This window comes from Periplaneta americana, chromosome 6, assembly GCF_040183065.1.
Source record: "Periplaneta americana isolate PAMFEO1 chromosome 6, P.americana_PAMFEO1_priV1, whole genome shotgun sequence".
Classification (NCBI taxonomy): Eukaryota; Metazoa; Arthropoda; class Insecta; order Blattodea; family Blattidae; genus Periplaneta; species Periplaneta americana.
The window spans coordinates 122,765,061-122,790,150 of record NC_091122.1 but is presented as its reverse complement, the minus strand read 5'-3'; the positions used below and the strand labels follow the sequence as shown (position 1 = coordinate 122,790,150).

The 25,090-nt window shown below is 35.2% G+C and overlaps 1 protein-coding gene across 3 annotated transcripts; it reads left to right on the top strand.

Moving 5' to 3' along the window:
- The first annotated feature begins 1,539 nt into the window (after positions 1–1,539).
- On the top strand, positions 1,540–24,151 carry LOC138701694 (uncharacterized). 3 transcript variants are annotated; one of them, XM_069828863.1, is made up of 11 exons: positions 1,540–1,590; positions 7,618–7,713; positions 9,064–9,181; positions 9,279–9,362; positions 11,626–11,714; positions 13,720–13,902; positions 16,664–16,857; positions 18,856–18,992; positions 19,731–19,855; positions 23,185–23,384; positions 23,658–24,151. In XM_069828863.1, exons 2-10 carry the CDS (start codon positions 7,696–7,698, stop codon positions 23,353–23,355), a joined length of 1,119 nt encoding a protein of 372 aa, XP_069684964.1. In that variant the 5' UTR covers positions 1,540–1,590; positions 7,618–7,695; the 3' UTR covers positions 23,356–23,384; positions 23,658–24,151. The 3 variants fall into 3 exon arrangements, with proteins under 3 accessions (XP_069684964.1, XP_069684965.1, XP_069684963.1); XM_069828864.1 differs by lacking the exon at positions 1,540–1,590 and adding an exon at positions 7,374–7,516; XM_069828862.1 differs by lacking the exon at positions 1,540–1,590 and having other exon boundaries at positions 7,391–7,713.
- Positions 24,152–25,090: the final 939 nt, after the last annotated feature.

Here is a 25,090-nt window from a genome sequence, read left to right as displayed (position 1 = left end):
CAAAATGCATGTAACAATTTTTAGTAGTTATTTTACGACGCTCTATCAGCATCTTAGGTTATCTAGCGTCTGAATAAGATAATGCCAGTGAAATGAGTCCGGGGTCCCGAATCCGATAGTTGCTCATGTTGGGTTGAGGAAAACCCCTGAAAAAACCTGAACCAGGTAACTTGTCCCGACCGGGAATCGAACCCGAGTCACCTGGTTGCGCGGCCAGACGCGCTAACCGTTACTCCACGGGTGTGGACTGTAACAAATTTAAACTATTAGTTCACACAACTGAATTAAATAATCAATACATTACTCATTTATTTAAAAGTACTCTAAGTTTATTTAACATTCTCTGTTCTCGAAGTTTATGACTCATATCTTTGATCGCGGCCTCAATCTAAGGATTGCATTGAATAAACTTGGGGTTAGGATGTAGACGCCTCTATAATAATTTATTGCTGCTGCTCGTATCAAGCGTGTGTAATGGCTGGATATGTAAGAAAACTTTCCCTTCGTGAGTTTGTCACTCGCTACGAACACGTAATCCTATCTGACCGCGGGCTATGGACCTTATGTTCATAAATGTTCAATTTAAGCCCTGAATTTCAATAACAGCAAGTATTATTTTTAATCATACTAAAACTTGGTACACTAAAACTTCTCATAACAATAAGTCGATTATAGATATTAATAATTTCGGAGATATATAGTAACCATATGTACAAGACTGTCATAAATTACTATTGGCAGTGTCCGGTGAGTGATTATAATGATCAGACCATACCACAAATAGCAGAAGGGCATGTTGGCGCCATTTCAAAAATCATTTGGTACAGATAAAGTTAGGTTATAGGTATTGGCTAGAAGAAATTCATTTTACATTGCTGCAATGTTATTTCGATTGCTGTAAAAGGTTACAAGAGAAATGATCAAGTTTCACATATATGAGCTGTCCTACATGAGATCGTGACAACTGTGACGTGACTAGCACATATGATTGATGTAGAAATATGTAACGATCGGCTCTCTGTAATACATTATTTATTGTGATCAATGAACAACTTGTAACAATTACCGCATAATTTACATATTGAAATTACTTACTGAAAGACGTAATACGAAATTTCCTACATATTGCACGTCCGTACCATCCTACTTTAAAATCACTCTCACTTGACATCTTGTTTTAAAACTAAGTTACATTTAATTATGAAACATATTTAAAAAACAAATACATCGTGTAAAATAAAAATGATGTCAAATATTCTAATTTCCCTCTTCGAAGCAAACAATTCAACAATTGCCTACCAAAATCACCCACAATTCAATTGGGATATACCATGGTCGACCGTGGATATACGAATAGAAATTTCAGGGATACCATTGTTTTTGTACTTTAAAAGTAAAATAATTACCAGTTTTCTATTTATTTAAAACATGATTCATCATTTACGTGCAAATATTCCTCTAATTATATTATACTGTAGATCTTATTACTGATATAGAATAACAAGATTCATAATTTACATAAAATACATTTTTCACAGTTGGTACTAGATAACGTGGTTAGAGCTCACTGTCGTGGAGTATATAAGTGAGGTTAGTATAAACAATATACCTGTATATTTTGCGGACGTGGCATTAATTAAATATCGCCAATATTTTCATTGTATAATTTCGGTTTTCGACATAGTCCAATCACTGAATGGATTACTTCATACTATAACGGTACAGCATATTAATTTTCTGAACGGCGCCGACATCTGCTCCTGTTGTATAGTGAAATAGTACCGGTTCTCTTTCTTTTTTTTTATGTTTGTACTTGTACCAAATACCTTATTATAGTAAGGTATTTACCTCTTTGTGCTGTCATACTTAAGGTATTTACCTCTTTGTACTGTCATACTCATGTAGATTGCCAACTTTTTAAAAGAAAATACGTGAGGCAAAGGAATTGACAAAATATTACATAGAAAATTAACAAATTGATCAGTTATTAAAAATAGCTATACTCTACATTTTGGTATTCGTCATCAGTTAAGGATCTAGGCCTATAATTAATTCCAGATAAAATTATTGAGGTAAACAAATATTTGATGCCAAATAATATTACGTCGCTTGATATGTAACGTGATTTGTCATTTAATTGCAGCGCGCGAACTCTCCACGTGCGTTCTGTACCTACCTATACAGTCTGTCAATGACTTAATATGGAAATTAGTTTCCGTTATTATGAAGACAGGCATTGAATTCTTTTAAGTAACGCATTTTTATAATACCTTGTTGATGTTTAGGCCGATTTTTCCATACAAGAACAATATGGAGGTAAATATTTGGTAATTGTATGAAAATTGTATTACGAAGTCGTCCTAATGCTGCTGCCTGTGCAGCACAGACTCCGATGCCTACAGTGGCAAGTGTTTCTGTTCAGTATAAGCCAGTAGGAGAACAGAAAGATAATGGTTTGGTACGATGGTATGGAAGATGGTAAAACTCAACTCTCTTGTTTACCTCAATATTTTTCTTATCTGGAATTCAGTATAGTGGCTTGTTCCGGTCACTTTGGTAATTAGGCTTAAAATGAAGAGCATTTTGAGACATTTTGTGTGAAGTTAACTGCAATTTGCAGTTCTGATTTGATTAAATGTGTTGCGCTCCTGTTTCAAACATGTGTCCACTTGGCTACATTTCATGAGAGGAAACACTCTATCTGCATGGACATTAATATCTAATATGCTTAGAACAAAACTCACACGTTTCTCCGAATTTGTAACTAACATTGTTTGAATTTAAACTCTTGATCACTGAAACTCGTTTTTGGTAAACATCACCTTTTACAGAGACTGCACATTTCAATGCATCTCTAAAACAACAAAATGCAGCTTCATTTACAAAAATATAAAATAAATAAATAAATATTAATACATTGGTGTTTGAAATAACAATTTTTACATTATGCAAAGATAAGAGAAAAAAATGTTCAAAGAGAAGAAAAACTCGGGAGCTGGACTACTGTTAAAAATTGGGGCCAAATACGGGAGATCCCGGGAAATACGGGAAGGTTGGCAACCCTATAGGCCTACCCATGTGATAACTTCAGACGAATGAAAATGTCGGATTTAATTTTTCACGGCAGAGTGAACAAGAGTAAACTCAACCGTAATTATAAGCACACTGTATGCTTTAGGTATTTGCGTTCAATTGTCGAATTTAATTTCAAAACGTTTTATTGTCATAAATAGTAAAATAACACCATGAATTAAAATGTTAACACAGTGAAATCGTTATTTAATTTAAATACGTAATAGTTCATCAGTGATAAAAAAAATACATGAATAGTGTATTTTTAAAATCATTACGATGGGCTTACCCTGTTTTTAGGATACCAATAAGGAACAGAATGAAGAGTGACATTCATCTCACTCAGGAAAAATGTGTATAAATTTTATGCAATCCCATGCGCACCGTGACTCATCATTATCATATCGTGTATATCTGAAGCATTCCAATATAACATTAATAATTAGCATTACGTACGTTAGGCCTATATTACTTTCGTTAAAGTAATTATGATACATGTGTAGGGCCTGTGTATTTTTGTTTCATGAAGCTACAGTATTTGCACTTTTACGTAGCTACAAATTATTATTTATCTACCTCTGTCACTATAAACACAGAAAGAAACTGTACAACCGAGACCGTGCATAGTAGTGAAAGTACAAGTAATGAAAATGCACATGCTGAACAATATGGTTATACGTACTCTTGTTGTTTTTTAATATTTGACGTGATGTCATATAAAAATAATTATTATGGAATAAGAAATTAAAATTATGAAAAAATGGTCTTTTTTTTACTAGTCCGTAAAATGGAATTTTGAACGTTCTGTATGGGATTAAATGAGACAAGCTACGTGTGGTCGCATCAGGTATATAAATGTCTTCTTAGCGGACATCCTCCCCTCTTTGTAATATAACTTAAATAAGTATGTATTTGCTAACATACCTAAACAGAGTGTAAAAAAGATATATGTTACAAGACTTAGTGGTAAGTAGATGGGTACCATGTGCGATGCACAAAATGTATCGAAGTTGGTGGTAGCCATTTGGAGCACCTTCTGTAGTTGATTAAAATGTTGTTTACTTACAATATTTCAATTGTATTTTTTTACTTCTTTCCTAGCTTTTGTGATCCATACTGCCTACGTTCTCCTCCACATTTCAGAGACGCTAGCACGTAAACAAAGCGTTTCTGGACATGGGTTTATTAACAAAATATGATCACATGGTACCCATCTACCTATCACTGGGTCTTGTAACATATTTTTTACAGCCTGTATAAAACAGCAAGTATATATTCAATTTTATTTGCTTATTGGAAATACAAATAAACTAATATTATATCTATTTATATGCAACATAAAGCATCTATATTTGAAACAATGCTTAATTACAGTATTTAGATTTACAGTACTTCTGTTATTTTATATATGTTAGAAAATGCGTAACATTTTAGTTACATTACAATAACGGATGGATGTCAGCTAAGAAGACGCATATATTCCCAGTGGTATTTTCGTATAACTCCGAGCGCTCTATTGGCCTACTTCATTTATTTCCTTTTATTTTGTATATGTGATACGCGTACCACTAGTGGCACTCAAAGTGATTTCAGTTGGTAGGGCTTAGGTGGTGCGCCGATGAGGTCAAGGCTTCGAAAGTGGGACGAGAAAGGTTGTGATTTGAGACAAACCTACGATAATTCGTAAAATGTTAAGACTGTCATTAGCAATGGAGCATGCAATTTCCCAAATGATACAAAATCGTACTTCAGTTCGTTTGAAACTAGCCAAAAAACCAGAATGAGTAAAATATAGTTTAAATCCAACACTGAAGTTTATCACCATTTGAAACAATTATTGAAATTATATTACCTTACTGGCATAAATTGTCTTCTTAAAATACTGGAAGGTAAGTTAAATAGCCTACTTAATGTGGGCTCTTTCTTTATAAAAAGGCATGCTGAAGAAAAATGTTGTTGTCTTATGATTCTGTAATAAGAATAGGGGTTGGTGCTACTGTTTATGATACTATCACAGTCTAGTATATTAGTCACGAAGCTCAATACATAGTAAATATGCATCCATAGATAGTTGCTAACCACTAGGATCGCTAATATCGCCTCATTACAGACAATGCAAAATAATAATAATAATAATAATAATAATAATAATAATAAAAATAATAATAATAATAATAATAATGATTTATTTAACCTGGCAGAGTTAAGGCCATACGGCCTTCTCTAACACTCAACCAGGAGAATAGTACCGGCACAGTCAATTGTTCCTAGCATCCTTACAATTCAAGCTTCGTGACTGTATATACTAGACTGTGATACTATTATGTAGTAACTGCAATATAGAGCGCGGGTTTGAATCACGTTTAGACTGATTACCTAGTTGGGGTTTTCCCGAGGTTTCCCCGACTGTAAGGTGAACGTTAGGTATAATCCCTATGCGAATCCTTGAACTCGCTTGCCAGATTATCACGTTGTCACTAATTCCACCAAGTACTGTACAATGAGCTCTCAAACTGCGCTGTGTGTAGTAAGCAGGAAGTTAACTGTAGCTACTTCCCTATGCTATTAATCAGGGGAAATAAATTACAAATTAATTTCTACTGGTAATTTTCTAATGAAGTTATACTGTGCAGATGATGTTTAATAAAGGAAATAAAAGATCTCAATACAAGTTTCTTGCTTTTTGATATGCTATTAATTGGAATGTGATAGACTTATGATATACCAGGTCGATTTAATAAAAGTGTTTCGTAAAGTTGCACTGGGTCTACTTACAGTAAGTTACTGCTTATGGTAAATGCATTAAGATATAAGTATCGCAGATCCTTTTGACTCCTGAAATTTTAAATGTTAAACAAAGAAGCGAGTCACTATCCAACATCTATGTTGGCTCCCAACCAGCTGCAGCCCCCACCTGATACTCGCCTACCAATCATCGTGATAGTAGAAATAATTATTTAGTAGTGATATGTTATTTGGCTTTAATGGTTTCTGGTTTTTCAAGAAATGAATTTAACTCATATATTATTATTTATATTTCTATCTTTTCAGTTTTTATTTTATTAACATAAATGTTATGGGGGATAAGCTCTTTATTATATTTTTATAATTTTTATTGTTTTTAATTAGTTGGTTTTATAATAACTATCAATTTAAGTTTGTTAATTTTTTTAATTTTTGATTTATTAATATTTAATTATTTTATTGGAATTTTTTTATTAAATTATCATCTGTTTGCATTATGATGAAATTAGTAATTTATATATTTATATTTATGAAATTTTTGTTAAAATTTTGAAAGGAACTAGGAAAGAAATTATTATTCTCGCATGTTTATTAAAAACATCTTTTCTTGTGTTTTAATATGAAATATGACCTGCCCACTGATTAATTTTGAAGGGCCGCGGTATTTTGACCGTGCAAAGGTAGCATAATCATTAGTCCTTTAATTGTTGACTGAAATGAATGGTTGGTCGAGGAATAGACTGTTTCTTATTATTTTTGTTGAATTTAATTTTTAAGTTAAAATGTTTAAATTTACTTATGGGACGAGAAGACCCTATAGAATTACACTCAGAACTCGTGTAAATAGACCTATAACGCAATAAGTCACGAACACCAAATCTAATAAAATGTTAGACTGTGCATTTATTTTTACTGTTAGAAATTTTTGCCACTACACTATCACTACTGCTTTCATTGTAATTTATTACGTTCATCCTATCCTCTTATCATTGTGACTTCTATATAGTACATTGTTTCCCTTAGCACAACTTTCAGCTTTCATGTATACGTACATAGTATCTTTACTGGAATTCTGGTGTAATTTTATTGTGATAGAAATGTATCAGATTTTATTTTTTATTTGGTTATTTAACGACGCTAAATCAACTACTAGGTTATTTAACATCGTTGGCATTGGTGATAGCAGGATATTTGACGAGATGAGGCCGAGGATTCGCAATAGGTTACCTGACATTCGCCTTATAGTTGGGGAAAACCTCGGAAAAAATCCAGCCTGGTAATCAGCCCAAGCGGGAATCGAACCCACGCCCGAGCGCCGCAACTCTGAATCGGCAGGCAAGCGCCTTAGTCGACTGAGTTATGCTGGTGGCATCAGATTTTATTGAATTGTTATCAGATTTTATTAAACCATTACAAAAAGCACGAACCTGTTTAATGATACATATTATCTTTTCATTCTATTGCCTTGAGATTAAAGCTGATGAAGTGATTGAGCGAGTCCATGAACTTTGCTCGTTGCATAAACATCTCAACAGATAAATATTCTCTTTTCATGTTCAGACTGCTTTGCGGATGCTATGAAATAAAATTCCTAGTGTATATCAGAGATGAAACGTTCTACTAGGGTCAATAAATTGTCATCGATCAGCACAATGCAAAATTGCTCTGTTATACAAGAAGCATTTCTCCTCTTGAACATGTAAAATATCTTCCTATAATTATCAGCGTATTTTATCCTGACGTGTATGTTTTTCTGAAATGCTCCTTATCAGAGTGTGTAATATTAAGTATCTCTTTCAGTACAACATTATCAGACCTCTCTTGTACATCAGCAGAGATTCTTACAGGGCAGCAGACAGTAATTATCAGTTTAAAACAATGGGAAGCAGAAATAATGTAAGTTTATTTTTTACATTCATGATTATTTTGGTTATAGATTTTCAATGTCTGAAAAGTTTGTGGTACCAATTTAGATTTTGCTTGACATTAATTTAAGAGGGAATTCAGTATTCACAGAAAGAAAGTTTGAGCAGTATACAGAAATCTATGTTTTTATGTATATAAACATGCCAATAAAATAAATAAAATTAATTGAGCATTCTTTCTGCCATAGCAGACTGCCTAAAAGACAAAAATTTAAATTTCTTGGTACAATGGTTGTAACAGTAACAAAGGTTAAATTTGTTAATACATGATAGTATAGAAAAATTACGATAATAGGACTGTAAAGAAGGATATTCAGAGATTAAAGAAAAAAACTCAAGTATGTGTCTGCCCGAAGTATTACGTGGCGCGTCCATAAAGTAACTTTCCCACTCGTCCCACAGCTAGCAAACCATATGTTGCGCGAAGCAACTGCGTGTACATGACAGAGTAATGTCCTGGCATGGCGCATACGCTAGTGGAACTTACCGAGTGCTCTCAGTAGCTTCGTTTCATTGGTTGAAGATGGACTCTCTTATTCCAGCTCCCGCTGCATGTTAAGTGCGATCAGTGATAAAGTTTTTGAATGCACAGGGCATAGTGCCGATTGAAATTTATCGTCAGCTGTGCTAGGTCTAAGCGCCTAACGTCATGAGCAAGCAGATGGTGCGTTGCTCCACAAGGTCGTCTGCGATGATAGTTGGCTTCCCACTGCGCTCCTCGTCATGCACATTTTGGCGTCCTGCTGAAAATTGTCTACAGCAGCAATGCACCATCTGCTTGTTCATGACATTAGGTCCATAGACCTGGCACAGCTGACGATAAATTTAAATCGGCGCTATGCCCTGTGCATTCAAAAACTTTATCACTGATCGCACTTCACACGCGGTGGGAGCTGGAATAGGAGCGTCTATCTTCAACCAATGAAACGAAGCTACTGAGAGTACTCAGGAAGTTTCGCTAGCGCATGTGCCATGCCAGGATATTACTCTATCACGTACACATAGTCGCTTCATGCAACATATGGTTTGCTAGCTGTGGAGCAAGTGGGAAAGTTATTTTATGGACGCGCCTCGTATATGCATACGTTATTCATAATCACAGCTTCCATTACCCATTTTTTTCCATTCTTTACACATGTATAGATGGACCATTTTTTAAAATGTACTAAGTTCAAGTTAAAAATACAATTTATTATAAAAGAAAACGCAAGAAATTATCTCTCATTAAAAAATAAAGTTACAGGCCTACTAGTTTACAGCACTTCAATGAACTTCACACACTCATTTCCTTTCCTGATGTAAGAAAGTAACATCTTTTCAGATGAGAGTTGTAGATCTGAGGAGTGATACAGTGTCAAAACCAACAGAGAAGATGAGGAAAGCGATGTTTGAGGCTGAGTTGGGTGATGATGTTTATGGAGAAGATCCAACAGTCAATGGTACGGATTTTTTCTTAAACCAACCTTATGGTTATTAATAATAATACTTACATCCAACCATCACTACCACTGAAATTGTAATTGCTTACTCCTACAGAACTGGAAAGAAAAGCAGCATCTATGCTCGGAAAAGAGAGTGCCGTGTTTGTACCAAGTGGAACAATGGCAAACTTACTAGCAAGTATGAAAATTATACATTTAACGAACTTCCAGTATATTAATAGTGTTAATGTTAACATATAACAATGAAGTAAACAAGCTTCAGAAATTTTCAGATTAATTCTAATCCATTACATTGTATTCTATATGTACAGTCTTACGAAAAAGTTTTTGTCATACAGATACTTTATAAGCCCCAGAAAGGAGGCAGTGCGCATAATCAGAGGATGTGCGACATGGGTTACAAGAGAAGGATTATACCTTGACTAAAATTACTTCCGACTTGACAGCTTACAGAGAAGGGGAAGCAATGTTGTCATGTTGCCCATCTTTCGTGTAAGCTGCCGATAAAGTGCAGTAATGAACAGGTGACATGAACACATACATTTCTAACCAATTTGTTAAACACTAGGCATTTAAATTGATGTACATTATTATTTTTATTAGTCTATTATTATAAGTAGTAGTGGTAGTGATAGTGTTGGTAGTCTTCAATGTAATACAGTTAGAAAAGCGTCGAAAGGACTGTAAAAACATGTTTAAATTTAATATGAAGCCTTTACTTTTATGAGTGCTGGTATTCTTCAATGCAATATTGTTAGAAAGGCGTTGAAAAAATTTTGAACTGTAAAAATATTTATGATTAAAAGTCTACACGACCTTTTTCTTTTCCAATTCGATAACAGTGCTCTTAATAATTTTGACACAAGCAACAGTTCTCATTACGACTTGCGCCAAAGGTAAAAGAGGCCCGCCATTATTTTTTTCCCTCTCAAAATACTCTCTTACATAACACACATCTCAAAATCTGTGCTTCAGTGGCTGACCATGATAATATCTTTGAAAAATATTGGAGTGCAAGAGGTCAAATGACTTTAATGTCAAACGCCTGGCATTAAAAAACAACAACATAACACACTATCTCTCGTGCTTGACTCTTTAACGGGGCACCTTGTCCAATATTCTTTGTTCTCTGCCTGCCTTTTCTTCCTTCCGACATTGCACAAGTCACCTGTTTAGAAAATCTCGTGGGAACTAGAAAACACACACTAGTCACTCCACCAATGACAACGAAGATAATACGTCTAATATAATTTAAACACAATAATTATCGATACACTAAAACAATAATACAACTAAATAATATTTTTAATTCACACAAGCATGTGCTAACCAGCCTACTCAAAGTCAACGTTAACAATGAAAAGAAGTCTATTTACAAACCATGTATTCCTCACTTCAGTGAGAGATACAAAATGAATATTAATACATAGGAAGTGAAAGGACTTCTTTTTGGCGCTAGGGGAACTTCATTTAAGTTAACCAAAACCATTCTCCTTTCTCTTAAATTTTCTAATGAGGAGATTAACAAAATTTGTCTAATGGTATTGAGAGATTCATGATCTATTTTACACAATCACTTGTATAATAGTATGTAATTTTTTTTTTTCCACTTCATCTCATTACTCTTCAATGTATTTTCATCTCATGTTTCTCTGAACTCAAATTGTACTTTATTTTTAAATTTATCATTGTTCCGTATTCTCTCTGCAATCAAATTGTATTTTTCATTTAACCTCTGCTTTGTATTCTGGATCCTAGTGGTCAGCCGTAGATTTCGGCCAGATGTCCCAAATTGTGGAATTTGTTATTTGTTGTTCGGGTGCTGCATTCACCACTAGGCCGTGGTATTCACGTGCAACTTGTAAACATAGACACGGCAACACCGTCCCGTTACCATGGTTACACATCTCTCGTGATTGGTTGATTTGAATGGTTGCCATGGTAACATGCTAAAGACGCCATTTGTCAGGTCGGAAGTAGTTTTGGACAGACCATAGTTGAGAAAATAAAATTAGTTTTGTTTCATTGTATGCCTGGACATGCACACTGCCTTCTTTCTGGGACTTATAAAGTATCTGTGTGACAAAACTTTTTTCTATGACTGTATACAGCCTTAGACACAAAAAGTGATTGCTCTCCTGTAGCGTGAATTTGTCTAAGTCCACTTCGAACTGTGCCTGGTTCAAATGACTAGGGAAAGAACGTTTATTTTACATCTAATTTACTCCTTGAATATATCTTCGTTACCGATTATTCATAATACTTGACCTATAACAGACAGAAAAAGCAACAAAAAACAAAACAAAGGAAAAATAGAGCAGAGGCGTGCATAAGAAATTCACGTGTAAACCTAAGCTCTCACAGAATTAACTTAGCATATGGCAGCCGGTCGTTTTTTTTGTCTAAGATTGTACATAATTATAATAATAATTTTGTTTAAGTTATGGTTCACTGTGACCAGAGAGGAAGTGAAATGATATGTGGAGAGAAGAGTCACACATTCCTGTTTGAACAAGCTGGTCCAGCACAGGTACTTACTATTTAACTTTGTCACATACAGGGCTATTTGTAAGTCCGTGAAACATTAAAAAAATTCATAACTTCTAAACTACACAACGGATAACAAATTATTTTACACTAAAATAAAGACAAACTCTCCAAGTTTTGTTACATACCTCACAGATGTTCAATGTGTCCACCTTTGATAATAATGCATACATTCATGCGGTAATCCATCTCGCCCCATACATGCTCCAGCATATCACTGTTGACCAGAGCCATGGCAGCTGTAATCCGGCAGTGATGTTCCTGGAAATCAGCAGTGAGTGGGGGGCACATAGACCATATCCTTCACAAACCCCCACAAGATGAAGTTACACAGAGTTAAATCCAGTGATTGTGGTAGCCACTTCATTAATGTCATCTTCTCGTCCTGTGCATCCGATCCATCTCTGTGACAAATTTTGATTAAGATACTCTTGCACATTGTGATAGTCACAGGGAGATCCATCTTCCTGAGAGATGTAATCGTTGCTGTCTTCATTCAGCTGAGGCATCAGCCAGTTTTGTAACGTGTCCAAGTAGATCATCCCAGTGCAGTGGGCTCTAAAAAAATGGCCAGTACACTTTTCTTTCGAAATCACACAAAAGACATTCACCTTAGTTGAGTCTCGCACATGCTCAATGACTGCGCGGGAAATTTCAGTTCCCCATAAACGCACATTGTGCCGATTCACTTTTCCGGAGAGATGAAAAGTTGCTTTGTCACGATGAGTAAGTCAGCAAAACCATCTACTTCAAATCTTTGACGAGGTCCTTGCATATTCCAACATACAAAACGATTGCTCACGTTTAGTAAACGTTATTTTGCCATTATTGATAACTATTGCCACCTAGCGATAAATCATGATAACTAAGAGTGGACTTTTATTATATATATAAAAAAAAAACTTGGATAGGTTCTCTCTCTCTCTCTCTATCAGCATGTCAATTACCATGATATGTTGCGTACTTTATTTGTTATTAAACTTTAAAATGTTTCACAGACTTATGAATAACCCTGTATTATGTAATATTATACATATATTACCTATCTGCAGTTTAGACAGTTTTAATTATACTTATATTTATATGCAAGGTGTAACAAAAATACTGGGACACTTTGGAAGTTCTAAAAAAAAAAGAAAAAAAAACCGTAAAATCTTTAAACAGATTGATTTTCGTTGCTTCTAAGATATAAATAATTAAGGTATTTTGTGCACTTTTCATATAATTTAGAAACATATCATTCTTGTATTCACTCCATTGCTTCTGCTGTCTAATCACATACTGTGTTATTCACTCCATTGCTTCTGTCTAATCACATACTAAGTGTTATTCACTCCATTGTTTCTGCTGTCTAATCACATACTAAGTGTTATTCACTCCATTGCTTCTGTCTAATCACATACTAAGTGTTATTCACTCCATTGTTTCTGCTGTCTAATCACATACTAAGTGTTATTCACTCCATTGTTTCTGCTGTCTAATCACATACTAAGTGTTATTCACTCCACTGCTTCTGTCTAATCACATACTAAGTGTTATTCACTCCATTGCTTCTGTCTAATCACATACTAAGTGTTATTCACTCCATTGTTTCTGCTGTCTAATCACATACTAAGTGTCAAGGAATGTATTGCTGCTCAAAGAGAATATTTTGAACCACCATCAATTACTAAATTCCTTAACCTTATAAATTTCATTGTGTATTTTTTAAAGTTGTTTTGAAGAGAGTACAGTGTATGGCACCTATAAGAAAGTGTACTTTATTTTTATGCTTCTTTTCAGTGTTTTATATCAAATTTTTATCTGTTAGCATGTAAATAAATAACATAACTGTCCTCAAAATTTGGTATATTTCTGAGCGTTTACCTATTGATAAAACGATTTTATAATTTCAACTTCTTGAATAGCTTCCTAGTCATAGAACTGTAGATGTCGAGTTAAATAAATCTATAATGATCTGAGGAACAAGATATTTTTTAAAATTTCAGATAGCTGGAGTGCAGATATGGCCACTTCGTAATAACTCTGATGGAACATTTGATTTAGACGAAATGGAAGAGAGGGTGAGAGACCATTCAGATGATCACGAACCTAAAACATCTCTCATCTGTGTTGAGAATACTCAGAATTGGTGTGGAGGGAAAGTGCTACCACTGGAATGGCTTGATGATGTAAGCATTACAATTACAGTAGAATTCCTCATGTCATATCTGGCAACTGTGGGACAAAGCCAATGCCGGATAACTGAGTTTGCCAGATAATTGGAAAATATGTTTATAGGTTATGTAAAGACATACTGTACTGCACAAACATTTTTGTCCATGTTGAAATTAGTAATTTTCTTATAGATATTTTAAAATAAAGTTTTGTAATACGTACAATGTTTATTTTTAGTACTGAATACGGTAATGTACATTCATCAGTTCATAATTACAGTAATACATAATAGCATAAAAGATACTAAAAGTTTTCGTAACCTTATGACAATTTTAAATGGTGGCCATGTGACATGAAGAGCAATGTAGCCAATGTAGCACTCGATGATTTGAACCTCTTTAACATATCTCTAATGTCTGCTTGTTTATATATACTATCTATTACTCAAATGAAACTTTTACGCGCCAGAGCGTAACAGAGAATTTCACACTTTCCTATTTGAGGACCGTTTTTGCAAAACTTGCTAACTGCAAAATTTGCAAAATTGATATTTTGGTGGATTCGTTAACATAAAACAAGCCTCTACACGATGTTAAAGTTATCTTAGTAAAATTGAATTATTTCTCTTCATTGTAGTGTGTCAAAGTGTGATGGTTGTAACTATAATCTGCTTGTCTCCATTCAGTTTTTTTTCTCTCCTGTAAAATTTAGTTTTTTTCAGTTAGCAAGTTTTGCAAAAACGGTCCTCATTTAGACTCATTCAACACCCCTTAGAAACGGGCACGTTCAAGTGGTAAATTTAAAGATATTGTCTCTGGGCATTGTTTGCAAGGCCCAAGTGACAGCTTATCGATGCTACCCAATCTACTCCAGGAACATAACATAAATACAGTATATGAATTGTAAATTACTTAACAGTATATATATATATATATATATATATATATATATATATAAATTAGTAGTTATGAACTTTCAAAACCAAATACTTAACTTCTCGTCAAACAGAATGGTCAGGCAAAGCCTTTGATATACAGTTGCTCTCTGATGCAGTAATAAAAAAGAACTGAATAAATAAATCACTAGAGCTGGATTCATATGTAGTAAGAGTTAAGAATTACACTGAGTACGGTTAAGTGGATGTGGTATTGGTTAAGAGGGTTTTTAAGTCTGGTTCACAAGATTACAAAATGCAATAACAGAGAACTTAGTCACAAGGACTAAAAATGCATACTGTAAACCATGCTGTGGTGGTTAAGAGGACCAAAGATCCTTAACAATACCAAATGGAAGTACTGAATGACAAAAATGACATTTCAAAGGGGGGCATGACTTGTTACTTACTTACTTACTTACAAATGGCTTTTAAGGAACCCGAAGGTTCACTGCCGCCCTCACATAAGCCCGCCATCGGTCCCTATCCTGTACAAGATTAATCCAATCTCTATCATCATATCCCACCTCTCTCAAATCCATTTTAATATTATCCTCCCATCTACGTCTCAGCCTCCCCAAAGGTCTTTTTCCCTCCGGTCTCCCAACTAACACACTATATGCATTTCTGGATTCGCCCATACGTGCTACATGCCCTGCCCATCTCAAACGTCTGGATTTAATGTTCCTAATTATGTCAGGTGAAGAATACAATGCGTGCAGTTCTGCATTGTGTAACTTTCTCCATTCTCCTGTAACTTCATCCCCCTTAGCCCCAAATATTTTCCTAAGCACCTTATTCTCAAACACCCTTAACCTATGTTCCTCTCTCAGAGTGAGAGTCAAAGTTTCACAACCATACAGAACAACCAGTAATATAACTATTTTATAAATTCTAACTTTCAGATTTTTTGACAGCAGACTAGATGATAAAAGCTTCTCAACCGAATAATAACACGCATTTCCCATATTTATTCTGCGTTTAATTTCCTCCCGAGTGTCATTTATATTTGTTACTGTTGCTCCAAGATATTTGAATTTTTCCACCCCTTCGAAGGATAAATCTCCAATTTTTATATTTCCATTTTGTACAATATTCTGGTCACGAGACATAATCATATACTTTATACTTTGTCTTTTCGGGATTTACTTCCAAACCGATCGCTTACTTGCTTCAAGTAAAATTTCCGTGTTTTCCCTAATCGTTTGTGGATTTTCTCCTAACATATTCACGTCATCCGCATAGACAAGAAGCTGATGTAATCCGTTCAATTCCAAACCCTGCCTGTTATCCTGAACTTTCCTAATGGCATATTCTAAAGCGAACTTAAAAAGTAAAGGTGATAGTGCATCTCCCTGCTTTAGCCCGCAGTGAATTGGAAAAGCATCAGATAGAAACTGACCTATACGGACTCTGCTGTATGTTTGACTGAGACACATTTTAATTAATCGAACTAGTTTCTTGGGAATACCATATCATATACTTCCCTCTTAACCGAGTCATATGCCTTTTTGAAATCTATGAATAACTGATGACTTGTATGTTTATAAATTGTACCGACTAAAATATTACCACTGATGAATGTTATCGAACAAATAATGACTACTTCACTGTGTTAATATAAATTCTGGTGGTAAATTACCCGACTGACTAGTTTCAACATGGTTTTTCGTCGTCCTCTGAATCCTAGTCTAGAGTGTAGCCAAGAATGAATAAAAATATTATCTTTTACTACATTATATACATACATCACCATGGCCATGGTATGAATTTTACCCTCTTCTAACACAGTGATTGTACATTGAAATGCAGTTTAAATAAGAAATTTATGATTTTTGCAGCTGGTTACACGTGCAAGGAAGTATAGTATTCCTCTACATTTGGATGGTGCCAGACTCTTCAATGCTGCTGTTTACCTAAAAGTGCCTGCATCACGCATAGTGAGAGACTTTGCGTCTGCCACTTTCTGCATTAGCAAGGGTCTAGGAGCTCCTATTGGTGCAATATTGGTAGGAGACAAAGAATTCGTCAGGAAGTGAGTACCAGTCTCAAATTTCCTAAAACACACGTAATAAATGTTGAGTGTCCCATCCTTAAGTGTTGTGATTATTGTACTTGCCAATAGATCATTGGACCACGGGTTTAAGCCTAGCTAAGAATGGTGGATTTGAAGTCCTTAGCATCGTTTTCTTGAGAAGGGAAGGGAAACAAAGCTGTATGATCCCTAAATAATATTGCTCAAAGTATAATTAGTCAGCCATTTCTCGCCTACATCAAAATTAAACTCTTCTAGTAACGAATGCTTCACACTGCCAGACCAGGCAATGTTCAGGAAGGCCTTTGTCAACCATATCTAAAGATACATGCTTTTACGCGTTTTTGAATTTGATCAGAAATAGACTTGAGTATTCCACTGTGCCCTGACTCAGTTGCCTGACATAACGAGCCCAAAAGGGTAGGAAGTATCTGAGCTGTGTAACATTCTTCTTTATTTTCCTAATCTACCAGATTTTCCACAACCACCAGATCACAATTTTTTCTCACTAAATGAACCTCTCATTCTACAAAATTTAGTAGATAATAAAATTATATTGATAACATTCATCATGTCTGAATTTGCATTATGGAATGAGCAGTGGTTCGAGTTACCACGAGCAAATAAATTTTCTAATTAAGTTTTGGTCAGTGCATGGGATCAGTGTCCACCCAGCAATGCGATGAATTTGAATAACTACAATAAGTAGCAAAATCCAGTTCCACAAACCAGCTATAATGGCTAGGGGAATCATCATGCTAACCACACCAATACCCTGATCCTACAGTCGAGCCGTTCTTATTTCCGGCAGCAAATCACACGACAGCTTCTGGTCAGCTGACACGCTGCTTCACTAGCAGTGGTTGTCGTCAAGGTTATGCAGACGACATACTGCTTCCCGCTCATGGTGGATGTTACTGTGTTGTCAAGTCTACCCTTGTACTCTTAACGAAGTTTTAGCACATGTCTAGTCTTAAACATCGAACAAAAATTATTTCCTACGATAAATAATTAGTAATATATGAATACATAATATTATATATTATTGTTATTGTTGATCCTAGCATCCCAGGACACAGAAGACTTACCATGTTGTGCTATAATTGGTTTTTCCGACCATTTGAAGTAACGATTTTCGTAAATACAGAAACAATGTTAGAAATTACTAAAATGGGAGAAAGCTATAAAATATAATAAATAAACATTTTTTATGTGAATGAATAACTAAAACCACACAACCTGTAAATTCAGTAAAATATATTAGTATTAAAAATTTTGTCATGATAAGTTATTGCTACATAAAAAAATTACGTGAAGAACCTTGCCTACCGGTATTGTTCAATTTAGAGGTGCTACGCCTAGATCGCTACAATCATTGTTAGTACCTGCCGCCACCATAGTTCTCACTTTATTTTCTTCTTTGCTGATTGTCCGTACTTCTCTGTCGTTATTTGAGAAACCGTTTACTTGTTCACATCACACGCATCAGCTGTTCTTTGCACCACTTGCATTAAAGGCAATAAACTACCCTTATTTTCAAGTTCATTTTCGAAATAATCTATAACGCTAGGAATCATTTCTCTGCTTTGCGAATTGATGGTCTTCCGACTCCTCCATGGCATTATGATGCTCAAAACTCAGCAATAACACAGCACTAACAACAATAACACTGCACTACCCACTGATTGTTCGACAACCTGCTATTAGAACTGCATTCGTTCACTATTGGCTTGACAGAGATTTAGCAACACCGCTATTGCCTACCTTCGTCGCGCCAAAAGTCGAAGGTGTGGCCATGCCGGAAATAAAAATGGCTCAACTGTAGCTGAATGATTGTTTACCTCTGCTGATGCATGTGGACATAAGGCCAACATGGTTGTCAGCCTTGGTCCTCTAAGGGCTGTCGCATCCAGGATTACGATTCAAATTGTTCTGAAATAAATTCATAGCCCCCTTTTCAGTCAGCAAGCTGTCTCAGACATGTACATTCTGTTGCAGGAGCCGACGTTTACGCAAAGCACTGGGTGGAGGGATGAGGCAAGTGGGTGTGGTGGCTGCAGCAGGCATTGTTGCTCTGGACGACATGGTGGACAGACTGGTGGAAGACCACAGAAGGGCCAATACCATTGCCAAAGGTAAATGAAATAAAATAACTGCTGTCTAATTTTCACATTTCTAAAATACAAGAAAAAAGTTTTTGTGAATTTAGTGAGATTTAAATTGCTCTAAATCATCCAGTTCTGTATTATATAATTTAATCAGCTTCAGTTTCAACATTAATGGGAGACTAAACAAACAAAGACTTCTACAAATCTGGCTTCTTAGGTATAGCTCCCTGTAAAGCTGACTTGAATAATTTCAAGAGAAAAATTATTCCCCGGACCTTTGGCTGAGCGCGCCAATGCTCTACCAACCGAGCTACCCAGGAACTATACCAGACCCCTGGCTCAATTTTCCCCTTATATCCACATACCTCAAGTGGGTTGACAGAATGTCAGAGACCAGCATTGAGTGCACACTTACTGTGTTTACATGTTACTATTTTGATAACAGAAAACCACAAATTTAAGTCACACAATAAGTGCATAAATTATTTAACGAATGTACTGTTTTATACAACACTAAATTTTCAGGCCATGGATAGCTAAGAACACTACATGAAAGTATTTTATTATTGTCTGAATGCTGAAGTTTGGAAGAAGGAATCATATTTTATTTGTATTTCTTAAAAAAAAAAAAAATAGATGTAAATGTGTTATTTCATTTTTGTTGTTTTAACAGCATTGAAAAAAAGGTAGACATAAATGTTACTTCATGTTTGTTGTTTTAACAGCAGTGACTGAAAATGCTCATGGGTTGAACTCTTTTTATAGCTATTGTTGAATCTGGAAGTAAGATCTTTCAAGTGGATTATGAAAATCTACACACCAACATCCTCATGATAAATATCAACAGCAAAAATATCACTTCAAAGGACTTCTGTGAACGTTTAGATAAGGTAAGAATGAGGTAGTAAACATATTTTGAATTTTCTCTGAATTACCAAAAATTTCTCTATGATCAATAAATTAGAAAAACATAATTATATATTATCAATTAATCACTCTCTAAACACTTTTTAAGTCAAAGAAAATGTAGCTACAAATCAGTGGCGGCTCCTGCATATTTCTTAAGAGGAGGAAATAAGTTAACAGCACAAAATGACACCTTGAGAGAAACATGCTACAAATTAGCCTACATGCATACATGTAAGACCAGGTAGTGTTAGGGTTGGCCTTTCCTTTTGTATAGCAATAATCTGTTTTCGTAAACTGACTTTCCTAAATTGTCCAAAATATAATATGTTTTCACTTCCATTCATTGTTGAATAACTGCACAAATTAACAATTACAAGGAAATTCACAACCTCACATCATTTTTTACGCGCACTACAGCATCACACGTGTTGGAAGAGGCCAGCTACTAACATGTAACCGAAACCGTTTTATGGAAATAGGAATGAGAAATAATCTGTTTAGGAAAGAGAGAACACTGCACCCACTACGTGGTCTGTGTTGCCACATGTACATTTTACAAGTTCAGTATCACATGCTTTTGAAGAATGTCAGTTCTTGTAAAGTCATACTACCATTATTGTTCAAAGCTGCCGGTGGCCGATTAATTTTTTATGTTAAAGATAATGTAGTTTGCAGTACTTTCAATTTCAAATATATTTGTACAACACTGACAACTTGGTTGTTGTCCTATCTAGTAGACAATGAATGGAAGTGAATTTTAGAGGCCAAAAAGATCTGCGATACTAACTTAGAACTACTTCCTCTTTGTTTTATATACATCCAACTTCAACTTTCAGATATTCTCGAAAGTTTCAAACCATAATAATATATTTTGATTTATAATTTTAAAAAAAAGTTCATATGGTGTCTTTCATAGCTTTGCATTAAAACTCTTTTTATTGTGCCTCCTCCTAGATGTGTTATAGTCTAGTTGAATGCAGCATCGTTAGCGAACTTGGTGCAAGACCAGTCGGTTCCTATTTCCAGCCCATGTGCTGATTCAGAGGAGGATCTCCTCCCTATCCGTTCATTTACTGGCTTCAAACTCTGCTTCTTTCTCTGGCCGCTAGCGCGCTGTTGTCTGTGTGTGTTAACTGCAGTAAAGGAGGAATGGATTGACTTTCCTCCACACAAACAATCTCGCATCCTTCTCACAGTTTTCTAGCAGCACATGAGTGACCGTCGTTTAAAACTCGATCAACCGAGGTTTTCTTATAGCTGTGAACTTAAAAGTTATCGAATCTTCCTCGAATTTCAAGAAGTATATTTCATTTGGTATTTACTTTCAAAAGAAGAAAAATGTGAGGAGGACATTCCTCCCTTCCCTCCCCCGAGGAACCGCCACTGCTGCAAATCACTGAGCCAGCCAGCACATTCCCATCAAGAAGATTGTGTGAGAATTATGATAAAGAGGCTATAGCATACACTTCTGTACAGTACTCGATTTCTTCTGCATTGTCATTTCACGATTGGAATCAGTCTCTGAGTAGTTCAGAAGAAACATTACGACTTTACAGATACAGAGAGAGATTTAAATGCGATTTGAATCCTTAACATAAAGTAACAAATATTTTGCTAGACCTTGATCCAAACGCCCGCATGGGGTAACATGCTTTTAACCTGGAGACCAGATTGTGGTCTTAGGACAGAATCCATCCTGCGACACACAGAGGTGGCTGGCTCTACATTGTACTAAGATCATAACGACTAAAGAAGAAATGGTAGAATGATAACAGAGGAAACAGGAGTACCCTGCCGAAATTTGCCCTTCCTTCAAAACCAAAATTTTGCGTTCAATTAAGCGAGATTTAAACTTTGGTGTGTGTACCTAACTGTTTGGCTTATGGTACCCTTAATTTTTAATTCTTAACGAAAGTAAATGTTGTTGTTGTTGTTTTCTAATGCCAGGCATTTGACAATGAAGTCATTTGACCTCTTGCACTCCAATATTTTTCAAAGATATTATCATGACCAGCCACTGAAGCACAGATTTTGAGATGTTCCGAATCCATTTCTCGGTTTGAGTTGCACAATGGACAGTTAGGGGACTGATATATTCCAATTCTATGCAGGTGTTTGGCCAAACAATCATGGCCTGTTGCCAATCTAAATGCAGCTACAGACGATTTTCGTGGTAAATCGGGAATTAACTGTGGATTTTGATGCAGAGAGTTCCATTTTTTCCCTTGGGATTGTGTTATTAAATTTTGTTTGTTGAAGTCTAAGTATGTAGATTTAATAAATGTTTTCACAGAGTAAATGTACACAGTCAATTCCAGATGTAGTAAACCTCTGCGGACTTGCATATTTCGTTCACTGACAGAAATGAATGAAATTGTGAACAAGAAAATAAAATATTTCATTTCTGTGGAATGGATTACACTGTATACTCTTACTCACAGTTGATTTACTTAAACTATGCTGTCGATCCATGTCCGCTTGCGAAAGACCACATTTTATGTCACTTTAATATTCATCTTATCTTCTAAAGAGAACACTTTACACTTCGACATTCACTGTTAGAACACACTGGATCAGGTAGAAATGACAAATGCTGTTATGGTGTTACTACGTACTCAGCCGCGGAATTTCCCGGTTCACTTAATGGAAACTGGGAGGGGGTTGATGGTGTTTGAAAGCCATGGAAATCTTACCTTCATTTACGCTCTGGACATAATGTCTGTCCCCTTTTAATACAAGAAGGCAATTTCATTTTCTGTTGTTTCGATGCTATGCATCATAATGGAAATGTTTCTAAGAACAAAAGGCAACCCTTTGACAGAGAAGGATTAGAAATAACAGTAGATTAGAGTGTCTGACAACAGAATGGCAATCCTTCGACGGTGGAGTGAGGCAAGGTAGTCAAGCGTTGTCTGGATTTACAGTACAGCTCATTGTCTAGGAATCACTAATCCTATCTTTGTCCTTTGACTAAAGGAGTAAGAAACTTAGAATGTTATTCTCAACACATTCTTTCAATTTTATACAAGAAGGTCTGACTTCAAATAAGAATTTGTCAGGATACAGGTTCACTATAACCGAAGCGAGAGTTCACTATAAACAGAAATGTTAATGTATTTGGGTCGAGACCAACAATTTAGGTTCACTATAGCAGAATGTTCACTATAACCGAGTTCACTATATCCAGAGTTGACTGTATTTATAGAATTAAGAAATTACTCAATTTACTTTATGGAAAATATAATTTAATAAACATACAGAAGATCAAACAGTTTTATGGTTTCTTTGAATTTTAAAATTTTATTTACAGGTGACAGAGGACGAAGTTGCTAAGCTGGGAAAAGATGCAGCAATTGTAAAAATCTGTCCTGTAACAAAAAATACTGTAAGACTCGTCACTTATTACGAGATAACTGATGCAGATGTTGAAGCCACAATCTGTAAACTTCTGTTTGTTATGAAGGAATACGAGTCTGCATGAATCACTGAAAAGGAAAATGTACCATTTAGGTAATAAAAATGCCGTAACAAATTATGTTTAGGGATCATTATACTACCTTCAAATTTTGACATGGGAGAGAAATGAATAGCCAGCAACTTTTACCTGGAGCCCACTAACAGGGATGTGCTTCTTTCACATGCTGTAAATCTACAACACATGACTTCCAGTTATATCTATCTTTTGAAAGAAGCCATTTAAGTATTTTATCATTCTTATTCATTGTTTGACATTTATAATCACTGAATAACTTTAAGATATCTTTATTGTGTTAACTTTTGCAGTTTACCTGGCTGACCAGTTTCGAAGTGGTATCCTTCATGGTCCGAAACCTAGTGAAGATTCCACGCTGTCTTCTAGTTTCCTGTTGTGGTGAGGTGTGTTCATGATTTTGTCGAAAAGGGTGTGTGTTCTAAAATTCAGTTGAGAGTTCAGGATGTGATGTGGGTGTATTTTTGCATATTTATGAACTTCATATTGTTCTAGGGTATTAAGTTTGTGGTTTTTTGTTTGGATGTGTAGTATTTTCATGTCAGTGTCTATGTTGCTGTAGTTGTAACTGGATTTAACCAAACCACACAACAATTCAACCTATGCAGAACATATCATATGAAAATAAAACCTTATTTTGCATTATAATCTGTCATTTAAATCAAGATTGGAATACTACAGAATAATCTGTCCACCTAATAATTCACACATTTTAATTCCTTGTATGCGAAATTACAATTTTATTGACAATGTTTATCCCCAAAAGGATTAAACCTTTATACTTACACGTTGGCAGAGTTTCTTTTACCACGGGACTGATTATGGAACAGAATTTTTTCAAGTTTACTTCACTGATCTTCAATAATCCAATCTTGTCACAATGTCTAACATTGACACAGATAAATTAAGTCTCGCTGCTATATATCAACATGTGTATCAATCTGGTGATAATATTCTTTTTCTCTGCTGCTGAGAATACTTCGTGCATATTCATTGGATTTGCAGCCATTACAATTCAATTTCACTTGACTGCAAGGACTACAACAGTATTTAATGTTCAGTACAAGAGCTCCATTCTCTATCTACAACAGCAGTTCACCAACAAACAAATAAAGCAGCAGTCATCACAAGCACACCACTTGTGATCATGCTACAGTTTCTGGGAAGCAGCATGTTACATTGTTGCCAGATCTTGTTCAAAGTCGAGCTTTAATGTGCCACAGCCCACAGGACACAAGAATTATCACGAGGAAAATGTAAAATCAGAAATCGCAAATACTTTGTATAATTGTTATGGATATTAAGTTGAGATTTGAAATTTATAATGTAAAATATGGAAAATATAAAAATGGAGAGTGCAAAATCGAAGTTCCACTGTATTACCATTATCCCCAAGGACACCCGAATAAATATAATCATAATCTACTTCTTTCTTATCCCACAGTTTAGGGCTAGTGACCTGTAATGGTTTCATGGCAGTATTCTAATAAGAGTCCTCAAACATTTTCCACGTATTGGTTAGAAATTTAGAAGTTATAAAAATAAATATGCTCTGAGCATACAAAGGACAAGTTGTCAATTGAATATCACATATTACTGTTTCTGTTTTTAATTCTTGCAGACTATAGATATCTTTCTTTCTTCATTTTAAATTTAATTCTGTACATGTAGTAGTCTCAAAAAATTGAATTTGCTTGGCATTATTACTGCCAAGATGTTGTACACT

Excerpts from the sequence above, each read along its gene's own strand:
- LOC138701694 (XM_069828862.1), top strand. The coding sequence starts at position 7,576 with ATGCTCCTTATCAGAGTGTGTAATATTAAGTATCTCTTTCAGTACAAC. Across the intron at positions 7,714-9,063 it reads CAATGGGAAGCAGAAATAAT|ATGAGAGTTGTAGATCTGAG; the intron begins GTAAGTTTATTT and ends ACATCTTTTCAG. Across the intron at positions 9,363-11,625 it reads AATGGCAAACTTACTAGCAA|TTATGGTTCACTGTGACCAG; the intron begins GTATGAAAATTA and ends ATTTTGTTTAAG.